The following is a 14,153-nucleotide window of genomic DNA, read 5'->3' as shown; positions in this document are numbered from 1 at the left end:
GTTATCAGGATGTCAGACTGCTGGTGGACTTACCGTTCTCTCCTGGCTGGGCTCCACTGTTATCACCATGTGGTCTTTGTGCATCAGACATACTGTATCCTCCAGGGCAGGAATCCTTCCAGCTGTGACACACACACACACACACACACACACACACACACACACACACACACACACACACACACACACACACACACACACACACACACACACACACACACACACACACACACACACACACACACACACAACCCAAATCTGATCCATCTGATCGACTTTAGTTTTTTTTCTGCAGGATTTTTGACTTGACCTTTGTGGCTTTGCAGTGATTTCCAGACTGTTTGGTGGTTGTGAATGGTCCTGGGTGAACAGCTGTAGGGGGGGCTTTGTCAGATAAGGATGGCATTAGGTAAGGCCATTAGTGTCCTGTGGATTATTGTAATCCAGCCTCTCTTTCACTGCTGGCTTTGTTGCTCAGTCTGCAGTTGGTGTCGTCCGGTTTGGAGCAGGTTGGACGATGGCTCTCTACGTGCAGCGTTTCGCGCTCACCCTGCTTCTTCTGGGAGTTAATGGTAGGATTTCAATCTTTTCACTCTTTCCCATTTATGCTGTACACATAATCTTTGTGATTTAGAAGTGTAACAACTTAAAGTCACCTCAACTGGACAATATGTTGAAGAACCCTGAGTAACTCTAATGTCAAAGGACAAACTTAGGTGACAAATATATCCGATTGTCTTCAGTTACCTTTGAGATAATATTTTAGTTTATTTTTCTAAAACATTGTATGTACTTGATTCTCTGCATCGGTGTTGATTTGCTTGTTTTTAAAAATGGTTAAATTGACGGATTAATGCACATTTTTTGTTTACTAGAGCGAATGAATGCCATGTCCTGACAGTCTTTTTTTCTCCCCTGTGTGCTTTCTGTCCATCGTCTGAACAGTGATCATCAGCATTCAAGCTCAAGAGGTAAGAAGAACCCTCGGATTGTAATCTTATAGCATTCAAATCAAATGTGTTTTATTCATTATTTCAGTTTAGTGTTAAAAAGAAAACTAAACAAAAATAAACTTTTAGATCAGCCACACTACAGACATTTCAGTCTAGAGTTTAGCAATTTCTCCAGAGTTGACATTGGTCAATGTCAAATGATTTTTGTGAAATAAACACTGTACAAATCACTATGATGAGACTTTAGAAGCTTCATTCTCTTTGTTGCATAATTGTTTTCTCATTTTTACATGAAATTATTATTTTTATTTTATAATTATATATGTTTTGCAAACAAGCTGTATATTAAAACAACAGTATTTACATATATTTATTATTTCTGATTACCCACATTTTTCTGGATGTATTGCATCTATTAATTGGGTTTGTGTGTGTTTATATGAGGTGGCAGCGTCTGAGGCTTGGACTGCCAGGTCCTGCAAATGTGACTGTGAGGGAGGTGAGACTCCGACTGAGTTTTCCTCCATTGTGACCGGCTCTCCCAAGGTGAGAGGAGTGGACTGCATGCCAGGTAAGAACTATAAGTATCACTTAACCTAATTTTTCAGTTTTCTAATATAGCCACACTTTTCTTCTATTCGTTGATTAATTGTTCTGGAAATGAAGTCAAAAGAGGCTAAAACCACCAAATGTGCTGCATATTGCTTAAAAATGATTTAAATATGTAATTGAAAAATCCACAAACCATCTCTGAGGGACAGCTTTAATGTGCGTGTGATGCAGACAGAGAGAAGGGGAATCTCTATATTTTTACTTGTTCATGCATGAAGGCATGAGACTCCAGATTTGACACCACAGGGTGGACATGCTCCACTGGACATCCTCAGAGGAGATGATGCAGATGGAGCCATGAAAAGAACCAGGAACACCTACAACAAGGCTGCACAGTCCTCTAAATCTGCTATGAAATGATGGATCATTTAGTCTGCAACAGCATCTTTATCTACATGAAAACACAATATAGATAGTCAAGGAATATATCTGTTCATTATTGAGCTTAGAAACAGCTCTTGGTCATCTTTATCAGCAGCAGATGGAAATCTGTCTTTTTCAAATCATTTTAAGGACTCTCCATGAAATCTGAAAACCTGTTTTTAAGATCTCCGCAAAGCAACACACATCCAAACAAACAAAATGACTCCATTGATTTAGCTAGCGATATAAAGCTCACTTGAATCGTGTCAGGCTTGAAGAATGGAGAGAGGCAGAGCAGATGGAGAAAGGGTTTTCTTTATAGTGAACCAATGAGTGCCATCTGAGCCACAAATCACATGGCAACGGGTGATGGACAGGAGAAAGAAGTTCAGCAGATATTCATTATCTGAGAGCATGATTCTCAGATTACGGGGCCTGTAATAGCCTGTGCCAATTGCACAATAACAGAAACCAGCAATTATCACGACATGGACCTGGTAATGACAAAAGATGAGTCAGAAAGAGATTCCTGCATGGCATCAGATTTTGTTCCACCTCCATCCATCGTGTTTCACCATTAATTCCGCCATCTAAATATGTTTGATTCTTCTTTTGAAATAGATTAGGCAGGACTATAAAGTAATTTGCATTACTGTTATGTAAACACTTATCTCCTGACTCACAGAGGCACTTCTGTTAGCGCTGCTGTACAGTACAGGGATTAGACAGGATATGACCCTGTAGGCTTAAGCCAGTAGTAAACAAAAGCGTAGCAGGATTCTACTTCACATATCCATAGCTGAAACTTTAGGGGGAAGCAATCTCAGTCGTGCAGCGCTCTGATCTCCCCTATCCCTGTATTTATAATGCCTTTTTAGTGGAAGAGAGAGGACAGATTACAGATGAAAACACAGGAGCAACACGGAGCTAAAACTGCGGAGTGTAGAACACAGCCATCTGTCCGCCTGCCGCCCTAATGGACATCACTGATCTCTCACCGTGGAGAATTAAACTGCAGGCTTTTAGGATGGATATGGGTCACACCGAGTTCTCTAACAGCGGGGGCTTTGGGAGCGGGAGAGTGTGAGGATGGGGAGAGAGGAAATGATAGAGGGATGGAGAATTAAGCACCTACAAAGGCTTATAGTGATGATCATTTCCTGCTCAGATATTCTCAGTGTTTTGCTGCTTAGCTGTTGGCAGACATGTTTGTGTGTCTGACCTTGAAATTCATGCTGCAAGAGAGTCTTAACAAAATGCTATTTCTTCATTAACTAAAACTATTAACTTACAAATAAATGTTTAAGTTAAATAAAGTTCATAAATCTGTCTCTCTTGCTCCTGCAGAGTGTCCGTACCACAAGCCTCTTGGATTTGAGGCCGGGTCAGTGAGTCCGGACCAGATCACCTGCTCCAACCAGGAACAGTACACCGGCTGGTTCTCCTCCTGGGTCCCCAGCAAGGCCCGGCTCAACAGTGAGGGCTTTGGGTAAGTGCTATTTCCAGGTTGTAAACAGCTTACCGACATACTGGTATAAAAAAAACAGGCAATGCAAAAATAGATATGATAAATGGAACTGTGGACTATAAAAAAAGAGTGGTCTGCTTAGATTCCATGCTCTGGTATTGTATGTTGCATGCACTGTCACACCATCATGTCTTAATTGGACCCCTGACATCACATGCAGTGTTTGTGTTCCTCCTGCAGGTGTGCCTGGCTCTCTAAGTTTCAGGACAACAGTCAGTGGGTGGAGATCGACCTGATGGAGGTGAAGTTGGTGTCAGGGATCCTCACCCAGGGCCGCTGTGATGCTGATGAGTGGATCACCAAGTACAGCGTCCAGTACCGCACAGACGAAAAGCTCAACTGGATCTATTACAAAGACCAGACTGGAAACAACAGGGTAACTAGAACCCAGTCAAACCCTATTTAGTGAAGCAATGTAAAAGTCAAGTTACACCGATTGGCCTGATGGGGATCTCATCATTTAATATGTATTGTACACTTTTTTTAACTTTTAGATTATAGATTTGTGTCTGCAGTATATTCAGTCAGTTTAAATCCACAGTAGTGTAAATGAATCCCTCCTGACCCTTCATTTGTTTCCCTCTCTCAGGTGTTTTACGGAAATTCTGACCGCTCCTCGTCTGTGCAGAACCTCCTGCGGCCGCCCATCGTAGCGCGCTTCATCCGCATCATCCCCCTCGGGTGGCACACACGCATCGCTCTGCGCCTGGAGCTGCTGCTTTGCATGGACAAATGCAAATAAACCTCTCCTCCCGCCATCCCCGAGGCCTTCTCCCGAAACCTCATCCTAATTCCCACCATTGTCTGAGTGTGTGGTCTCGTTATATTCACAGATGTTGCCCCCTCCAGCTAAATGTATAAAACCACAAATTGAAGACAAGACCTTCTGATTTAAAAAAACAATTTGACTTATGTGATTTCATTAACTGTTCATTTGATGTGCTCAAAGAGCTTCCATTCTCCCCTCTCTCTATTGTCTGTGTTGAACCAGCCTCTCACATCGAGGCTTTCATTTGGTGCGTTCTCAATAGATTGCTGCATTTGCAAAGAAATGGCATAAATTCAAAGAAATAATCAGGCATGGAGAGGGAGAGGCAGCGTTGCTATGGAGGTGGTATCCAACAGCTAGACGCAAGCTCTTCCAAAAATATTTGTGTCCTCCTGTGAAATCCTGTCTGCTTCTCCTGTAACAGTAAACAAGAACCCTTCACTCTCTCCTCTGTATAATCCTTCAAAGATAAGGCTGGTGATAATCAACATTCTTCTTACTGTCAACAAATCCACAAAACAATTAATTGGATCCTAGTTTTGTTTTTGGGACCAAAGCCACATTTAATATCTGTTGTATAATACATATCAATGAGCCACCCTGTTGCATATATGTGACCTAACCATAGATTACTTTAGTTATATTGAGTCAATAGCAAACACATTATCCTGCTGCTCAAAGTACTCAATGTGTATTGATCTGCAGCTGAACATCGACTTTTGGGGGGACCAAAATAAACAAAATAAAAAGGATACAATTAGGTTTACATAATTGAGTGTGGTTTTACTGCCAGAGACAGAATAAAAAAAGCCAAAAATAACACTTGCTTTGCTTCTCTTAGAGATTTGTTGATAATAAGGAATCTGTAGAATAATAAGACTTGTTCTTTCAAAACGCCTGTGATGATGTTATTCCCATTTTCTATTTTAGTTGTAACAATTTTAACCTGAAGAACATTTTTACATTCATCTTTTTTCAGTGTGTCTGCAATGTAAAGATAGAGGGATGGATAATGTGCTTGTTGTTAACTCCTGATTTGTTGCATTTGTTTGATTTAGTTTCCCGTGGTGCTTTGAAAACTAACTATTTCATTGTATTTACTCTGAAGATGTTTTCTTAATTGTATCTTTAAACTATTTCCTGGATTAAATTAACAATTGTTTCATGTCTCTTCTGGTGTTGTGTCTGTCTGTGCTACAAAACAAACATATGAGCCATTCAAAAATGTACAGTTGGCTTTTATTATGAGACCCTATCATTTAAAGTAGAATGGTCAGTATAGATACACTCTTTTATTTCTATTTACACCCTGTAAGAAGTGGGAAACAGCTAAATGAAAAAAGAACGAATGTTTCAGGAAACACATTCATATTCATGAACAAAAGGTCTTCTTCTCATCTCAGTGGTCAGTGTATGTGGCTTGCATGGGGTTCATGTCTTCGTTTCCATCTGAAGTGTTGAGTCAGAAAGCTAATATAAGGCTTCGGGTCACTGGCAAGGCAAGCTTTGTCTTCACAATGTCCCATTAATAGTAGAGACAAACCCACTTCAGCAGTCATTTACAATCAGTAGCAACCAGGATTCTCAATAATAAACAATACTGGGCAGTTTTATAGCCCTGGGTCATTTTCAAGGTGAAATTGTAAATAAAAAGTGTATTGCAGAGCGATGTCTTGATATTATATGTGGACACTTTTCTTGCTTTCATCACAGTTTCCTTATGACAATTATTCTGTGCTATTTGGCTCCTTTTAACTTTGCCAGAACAATCTGCATCAGTCTCTTTCTGAATGTTATTGCCATATAGTCAATTCGTTCATTCCTTTTTTGCTTGTTCATTCATCCTCTCAATAGATGAGAAACAAAACACATGAATTTCTCAAACATTTTCTCTAAAGTCCACAGATGTCTAGAGTTTTTCCATGCATTCTTCTTTGTTGTCTCCTGTGATATAAAAGTTTCTCCACTAAACTTTAAAACCACAGAAGAAGGAGAAGAAGAAGAAGAAGAAGAAGAAGAAGAAGAAGAAGAAGAAGAAGAAGAAGAAGAAGAAGAAGAAGAAGAAGAAGAAGAAGAAGAAGAAGGGTTGAGATGAGACTGGAAGGAAAATGATGCTGTATATTTTTCCTAGGCCACTAACAGTGTTTTGTTCTATTTTATTTGTTTGTAATCATCCACAGGTCAGTAGACAACAATTAAATGCTTTTTATGAATAACCTAGTTAAGTAAAATCATCCCTGATTATGACTATCAATATTAAAAAATAAAAGTTGTAATGCAAATACAGTAGCAAAACCAAATTCAGATTTACAAAAGGCATTTCCAAACACTTTGAAAACACAAGCTTTTAAAATGCACATGAAAAATGTAAACATTAAAAGATAAGTCTTGTGTTATTTAACATCTTTGTTAATTTTGACCAATCCCATGAAAAGAATAAACCCACAGCTGGGGGCATATTACTTCAGGTACCAGTGAGTATTGAAATACAATACGGGAGCCAGTTGGAGTAAGAAATGTTTGCGTGTTAAGGCTTATTAGATACCAAAACAATGCACAAAGGTTATAACACTCTGAAACGGTCTTATTTTAAATCACTGGAAAGTGATCATTGCCGTAACTATTATATTGTTATTATTATTATTATGATCTGTAATATCAAAAGTTGTGAGAAAAATAATTACGAAATGAAGTGTTCACATTACAGGCTGCGAATATAATATGAATAATTCCACACAATGTTGTTGACATTTTTTTTCTGGACTTGATCATCAGATCTTCAAAACCAAAACGTCAGGTCAACAGTGAGTTTGTTGGAACTATTTTCAGCTGCGGATTAATACACAGTTGGTTCTATGGTGAGCAAATACAACAGCGGGACAGCATGAGGGATTGATTCAAATTAAACTACAGTGCCCATGTTTATGGTAATTGCTCAATTATGTATTCCTATTAGTTTTATGAAAACGGCTTAAGATTTGTTAATATATTAAATATATTATTGTTTTTTTTGTTTTCATGGGATTTGTCAACAAACAAGAAATATAAAAAACCAGCAGACTTAACCTTCCTTACTTAAAGGTTGTATGGTGATGTATGCCTTTTGCAGAATGCTCTCATCCTATTTTGCACAGTTACACGTTGTTCTTGAGTTAGTCCTGCCTCATTTCATAAGGCTTACTTTTCACCACCAAAGGCCGCCAAAGTCTTGATGTTTTTTACCGGCTGTTAGGGCTGTAGACCAAACCAACAGCACAGCAGGTGGCAGCACGGCGCTGGAAAGCTCTTGTCACTGATAAATGAACTGAGAATGGGGCTCATTTAAAAAATGGTGACACCAAGAATGGGACATATAATGATCAGACATTTTCTTATGTAAAGCACAGAGCCTAACAGTCTCACTATTGATGTTCTGCTACCTAACCCTATTGACAAATAGCCCAACTTGTCACAAAACTCCAAAACTTACTGTAAGTCATGATGGTGAAGCGCAGATTTAGTCTAGCTGTGAAGTGAAATATATAATTTTTTTACTTTGGGCAACAATATTCATCAATATTTCTATACATGTGGATGAAACAAATAGAAAAACTGGTCAAAATAAGATGATAAAGCGTGAAAATCGGTAAATAACCTATCAAATTGAACAAAAAAGGACATTCACCATTATTAAATATAATTTTTGACATATTGTATTATTAACACATACATATCTATGCTTTTCTTTGTGTCGAAACTAAAGCTCTTGCAATTACACATTTAATTCTATATTACCTTACAATATTCCCATATAACCTACATACTGTGTCATTTATAGCTTATATCCTTAAATTTAAAACAAATACATATTCAATAAATAATGTTAATATAAACTTTTTTTTTGTTCTTATCAAATAACAGAGCTTGAAAACATTTGAGTGTCTTGGCCACCGGCCTGACAGAAGTCGCTTTGCTGTAGAGTCCTGTGAGCAGAAGATGGCAGCAAAGAGGCCACTAAAGATCATCTGTCCTCTCTTTGTTACACACACAGTCACACACAGCTGATACAGTACTGGCATCCCCAGACAGAGTGGGCCATGTCCTCTCTTTGCTTCCCTTTGTTTCAGTGTCTGGTCATTGTATTTTCCAGAAAACAGATGACTATGTTTCTGAATGAAGACTAGATCCAATGAAATAGGCTTTCATGTAAACTTGTACTACAGTACCATGATGTCTGCATCTGGCAGATGCTTCCAGGGTAGAGACGTTTAGGAGGTGGTGTAGTTTTGTGGGCGGGGGGTTTACAGCGCGGTCTCCTTCAGGTCATTGAGGTTTGGCATCCTGACACGGGACGCTCGGGTAAAGGTGGGTCCGTTCTGCCCCGGTTTGATTCCCAGTTGTTCGGGGGTGAACTGAGCGCCATCCGCCCTCTGCAGAGCAGACACGTGCCAGCTGGACTCGATCTGTCCGGGGAGGGGGTAGCTGGGCTTGCGGCTCTTAGGCTGAGCAGAGCTGCTCACCCCGGGGTGCCCCCTGCTCTCGGCGTGCCCTCGGCCCTCAGGGTAACACGACTTGGAGGAGGGCTGAGGGGGGTTGGGGAGGGGGGCTTGGAAGCGCAGGTCTGGAGGAGGAGGAGGAGGCTGTCCTTGATTTGAGGAGGAAGGGGAGAGGTGAAGGAGCCTGCGGAGGGACTTGAGTGGTTGACTCTGTGAGGTGGGAAAGGGAAACAGATAATGTATGACTCTAAAGGAAAAGGACCTTTCATTTTTTTAAACAAATATAAAACCCAACAGTGTGTTTATCCCTCTCCAAATCCTCAATATTGTCCTACCCTTTCTGTGTTCTTTCCTACTGGAGACTTACATGTCAAAATTAAATAAAGGAATACTTGTTGCAGGAATTTTTAGGCTACATAACAAAAATTATTATCTAATTTTAAATTCTAGTTGAACACTATAAGGAGCTGAAATAGACCACCCAGTACAAGCCTGAACAAAATACTACGGCCCTCTTTATTATATATTATTTGATTTTGCTCTATTGAAAAAAAGGCATCTGTTACCATGAACTATCAATGCAATTTGTGCACTGGACTGCCTCTCTACAAACAATACATTTGCAACAAGTGGACAACATTCACAAAGGGCTGGCATTCAAATGTATTTTATATGCATATACAGTATGTATAGATATACTGTATATGTAGAATGCACTGCTAATGGTAAAATATTGCTATTTTCAACTCAAAAAGGCTCAACGTCATCTAAGCCACACTTCCTGCTGATAACGTCTGTATTTCGTTATAGATAACTACATCTTTCACAGTTCATAGGATATCATATTCAGAATCTTAATAATGTATGTATTTAAAATGTCTGTTTTGGCTTAAAATCAACATGATATTATGATAAGGTCAAATTGTGTTCAGTTTGTAGCTTCATACCTGAGAGTGTGAGTCCACTGGTTTGTCTGTTTGCCAGTCATTAACTCTCTCTCGCTCCCTCCCTCTTTCCCTCTCTCTCTCCCTTTCTCTCTCTCTTTCTCTCTCCCGTTCCCTCTCTCTCTCTCTGTCCCTGTCCCGGTCCCGGCTCTGTTCCCGCTCCCGGTCTCTGTCTCGGGATCTCTCGCGGTTTTTCCGTCGGCTGCCGTGGTGAGAGGAGGATTTGGAGCTCCTCTGCAGCGACAGGTGTTCTTGTCCGTTTCCGGGAACCTGATGTTTCACAAAAATACAGGAACATAATTAACAACTATCAAAAACAATGACATCATGTTAACTTTATTTCTTTCTATGGCAATGTCACATCTTGAATCCCAGTGAGGTTCTCCATGCACCCCTCTGCAGCACCAGACAAACACGACGCTGTGGTGACGGTGACAAGTGATGAAGTTACAGAAAATAAGGTCTACAAAAGTTTTATGTTTTGAACTAACTGTAACAAATAGTTGGGCTGCAACTAAGACAATGTTATCTATTAAGGACTTCTTTTAAAAATATACATTATTTAATTAAACTTTCATCAATCATTTGTGGCCATCATACATTTTCAGAAGTTAAGTTCTTGTTTTGTGTCTCATCAGCCATGATCAATCATGTTTTATACTAACAATAGCAAAAACAAAAAGCTAATAAATTACCTGTATTATAATAACAATATAGATGATCAGAGGATCATCTATGATTTAGATATTATATGAGAAGAAGTGTTTTAGAGATCCTGCCACTTGGATTTTGTCACCACACTAGTTGTTTTCCCCTGTTTCCAGTCTTTGTGCTAAGCTAAGTTAAACTACGCAGCTCCTCATCTAACTCTCTGAAAGAAAGCAAATCAACATAAGGTCAAACTATTCCTCCTCCAGCACAGTGCAGAGTCCAGAGTTGGGTTAAGGAGCTTTTGAATGTTGTCAGTATGTCCATGGATCTCATGTGATAAAATGACATTTGAATTGAAACGAATGATACTCGACGTGCAGATGTGTCGCCCTCACAACAACCAGCATACATGTCTCACAATGAAATATGAAAACAAGGCGACCGCATATGACACACATTATAGCAGAAACATAATGGTTGCACAGACGCCGTGCAGTATTCGACTCAAAATGTATTTGAAATCCTTTCAACTTGAAACGATTCTCAGTCACTCAATAATGAAGCGTTTGAGAGGATTTCAAAGCAGGTCATTCTGGTGAGTGGGGTGTGAGTTAACATGCAGCCGTAGAGTTGAGGTTAGATTACTGGTGAGGCAGGGTAGGGCACGGTAGGCTGGTGCTGTACCATGGGCGAGGCCACTACAGGGAGGACTTTGACAGCTGAGTTGTGCTTTAAGCTATTCTTAGAGCTAAAGAGGGGGAAAAGGCTTTTCTTGATGCTGGGGTTCCTTCCATCCTCCATGTCCGTCTGTGGAGCAGAAGACGCACAGCCACAACTCTCAACACAAATCTCTGACAGAAAATAAAAAACATCTGCAAAACCTGGTCCTTAACCACTTAAGAAATATGACTTACTACTTAAATATAAATATTTGATTGTTAAGATACTAGGAAGAAAATTGAGAGTTGAAATTCAGTATTAAGTATTGTGTTTTTTTGTTGTAAATGTCTATGTGTTAACATAATATAATCAAACCAGCCAAAGTATTAGACATTAGCACATCACTACAATACATTCCAATGGGGCAGAATTTTTTTTTTTATAAACCACTTTGGATGTAAAACAAAATGTTGGTTATAATCAAAAGTATGTTTTTTTCCTGCACATTTTTTTCTTCAAATTAACCAGTCTGAAGGAGCCTATTGATAAGGATTTACTACCCAGTAAAAACAAACTTCATTAACAAAGGATAAAATGCAACGAACCAAAGGAAATGTGTGCTGGATGAAATGTCTTCAATGATCTTACTATTTGAGTCTTCTTCTTTTTCTTCTTCATGGCTCTAAAGAAGCCTTGTTTCTCCTTCTCTTTGGCGGGCTCTGGAGGATTCATGACCATTGCTTCTGCTGCGGTCCTGTGTGGCAAATTGGAAAATTGTTCAGACTGTATGACTCATGTTTGTGATTACAAGTTTAGGAGTAGATGGTGACATCTTCGCAGGTGTGTTTCATATGCTAGGGGCACAACCTGAATAGATCATGTTATTAAAGACAGATGCAGATGTTCTTTGAATCCTTCAGCTGTAATGTGCTTTTTCCATCTTGTATGTATTTCAAATGACCAACGCATCGCAAATGACATCCATCTCCATCTGTCAGATGTAGCTTGTCAGCCATTGCCAGATAAACTAAAGACATTTGAATTGCCCTAGAGTAGACTATGGAGAAAAGTAGCCCTTTTTATGTATGTTATAAATGAGTTGTTCTTGGAATCTTGGAGAGTATAAAAACATAAAAGAAACTGTATCTTGGTCACTTCCTATAATACGTATGTGCACAAATGCATAAATACTACAATAACTGCTTATTTTTCTTCTTCTGAAGAAAGTAAACATGAGTTGAATTCAGTGATATTGCCACATGTTTTCATGAATGTCCTTTCAGTAATTTAGTTGCTGTGATAATACGCTTGTAAAATCTTATCTTAGTTAGTGTTGTAAAAGTGAGAACATTTTAATTATTAAATTATGAGATCATTGTACGTTGTTATGTAAAGCTCAGTTCCTAACATAATTAACTATAAATGTGGACGCTTCAAACTGCAGTGTCCTTTACACAGCATTGAGTTCACATCTACTTCAATCAATCAATCGATCAATGTTTATTTATATAGCCCAATATCACAAATGTTACATTTGTCTCAGTGGACTTCACAGTTTGTACAGAATATCAGTATGACAATTGACAGTTACTTGACAGTATCCATCCCTGAAGTCGGCAAACATGCTAGGCCAGTTTAAATAAAAACTTCTCACCAGTCAAAAGCCGTCTGGCGTTTGGAGTGGTTGACCATGACGACAGGGTCTCCGGGCAAATTGGAAACAACCGGCCCTCGACCCTGACCGAGAGCATCGTGGAAAGAGGAAGAGTTGTCGGGTCTGGGGGAGGGGACTTACACAAGGAGAGGAAATTAAACAAAGTTTGAGAGCTGTTGTTAAATTAAGAAAAAGTCTACCTGCCCTGGATGTTTCATTTCAATTTACAACACTTGAATTTCCAAAACCCACCATGTCTGTCTTGTCTATTAAAGCCCAAGTGGCCCAAGCTTTTGAATATGTTTTTTGGCAAGTGTAGAAAAAAAACATAGTTCCTTGATTCTATTTCCTGATATTTAAAATTGAAACTCAACAACTTTGTGTCAAACTCATGTAATTTCACAAGCCATCTATATAGAAAACTACACCACCAAATACAAATATAAGAAGAGAAGTATGCAAGTTTTTAAAAACTTTTAAGTATTTTTGAGGGCTTTTCCTTTCAAATGTTCCTTTATGTCCTTCTCAGATTATCTTTTTTGTAATTGGTTTATCAAGAACTGAACGGTTTATACAGGGCTGTTTGTTGTAAAAAATAAACACAAGAAGATAAGATTTATCTGAGACGTAATTTATTTTACGCTTTTATAATCCTATTTATATTTTGTAAGTTGCGGTGTATTTATTAAACGTCTTGTTTAATTTGCAAATTATGTGGAGCATTTGAATCGCCTTGTTGTTTAAGGGTGCTACACAAATTGCCTTTCCTAAATAATAGCTTTTTTGGAGGACACAGTACACACATTTTGTCTCTTGGTGCTTCTTCTCCTTACCTCGGTAGAAGCTGCCAACTCTCCGAGGCATGGACTCAGTGAAGATCATCCGGTTCTCCTTGGAGGATCCCACATCCTCAACATGAGGGTCGTGATACATGCCGACCTATGAAAACACACACGGATCAAGCAGCCAAACAAAAATAAACATATCTATATAAAGTTCCTCAGTAATTTCATATTTGTGATCAATGATCTAATTTAATTTCAATTGTTTCTTATCGTTAGCGAACACACTCTTTGCTGGCTCACATAAAAAGAAAATCGGGACAATCTTAAAGCTCTTCAGCGTTTTAACACTTATACCAGCGACAACGTGCAGTGAAGCTGTTGACCTTCATAGAAACAGAAAAAGCTATGGAAAACACAGAGTAGGTGGGGGGGGGGGTTGGTCGGACCTCGTTTTTAGAGCGCTGTGTATGATAAGCAGCAGTGTTGTCCCTCGTAGAGTCTTTGATGGGGGCACAAGGGTGGCTCATGTCTTTAGGTGACTGCTCACTCTGTTGAGGAGACGGACAGCGAGGTCAAAGCAGACTGGAAGAGCAGCATGAAGCAGCAGCAATGATAATGTGAGACAGAGACAGTCCCTGCACACACGGTCCACTCGTGAAAAACACACATTTTCAATTAAGCCCCAAGCCTGTTTTTCAGGTTTCAGGCTCGAAAATGACATTCCCAGAACAAATGACCGTATCTTCCATTCTAAAAGGG

General features: G+C 39.2%; 2 protein-coding genes across 2 annotated transcripts in view; one reads left to right on the top strand and one right to left on the bottom strand.

Moving 5' to 3' along the window:
- Positions 1-326: 326 nt before the first annotated feature.
- Positions 327-5,394, top strand: rs1a (retinoschisin 1a). Its single transcript, XM_010780182.1, has 6 exons — positions 327-572; positions 946-971; positions 1,398-1,524; positions 3,276-3,417; positions 3,637-3,832; positions 4,046-5,394. Exons 1-6 carry the CDS (start codon positions 518-520, stop codon positions 4,196-4,198), a joined length of 699 nt encoding a protein of 232 aa, XP_010778484.1. The 5' UTR covers positions 327-517; the 3' UTR covers positions 4,199-5,394.
- Positions 5,395-5,445: 51 nt separating this feature from the next.
- The window catches only part of cdkl5 (cyclin dependent kinase like 5), a 31,881-nt gene continuing 23,173 nt past the window's right edge, over positions 5,446-14,153 (bottom strand). The window contains exons 16-21 of the mRNA XM_010780181.1: positions 13,841-13,942; positions 13,443-13,548; positions 12,610-12,745; positions 11,604-11,709; positions 9,648-9,914; positions 5,446-8,910 (exon numbers count right to left, since the gene is read on the bottom strand). Coding sequence (XP_010778483.1) covers positions 8,506-8,910; positions 9,648-9,914; positions 11,604-11,709; positions 12,610-12,745; positions 13,443-13,548; positions 13,841-13,942 — 1,122 coding nt within the window. The 3' untranslated portion in view covers positions 5,446-8,505. The remainder of the gene's footprint in view (positions 8,911-9,647; positions 9,915-11,603; positions 11,710-12,609; positions 12,746-13,442; positions 13,549-13,840; positions 13,943-14,153) is intronic.

Source organism: Notothenia coriiceps, unplaced genomic scaffold (assembly GCF_000735185.1).
Source record: "Notothenia coriiceps isolate Sejong01 unplaced genomic scaffold, NC01 NC01_scaffold00021403, whole genome shotgun sequence".
NCBI classification, from domain to species: Eukaryota; Metazoa; Chordata; class Actinopteri; order Perciformes; family Nototheniidae; genus Notothenia; species Notothenia coriiceps.
Note: the sequence above shows the minus strand (reverse complement) of the source record. Positions and strands in the feature narration are given on the sequence as shown.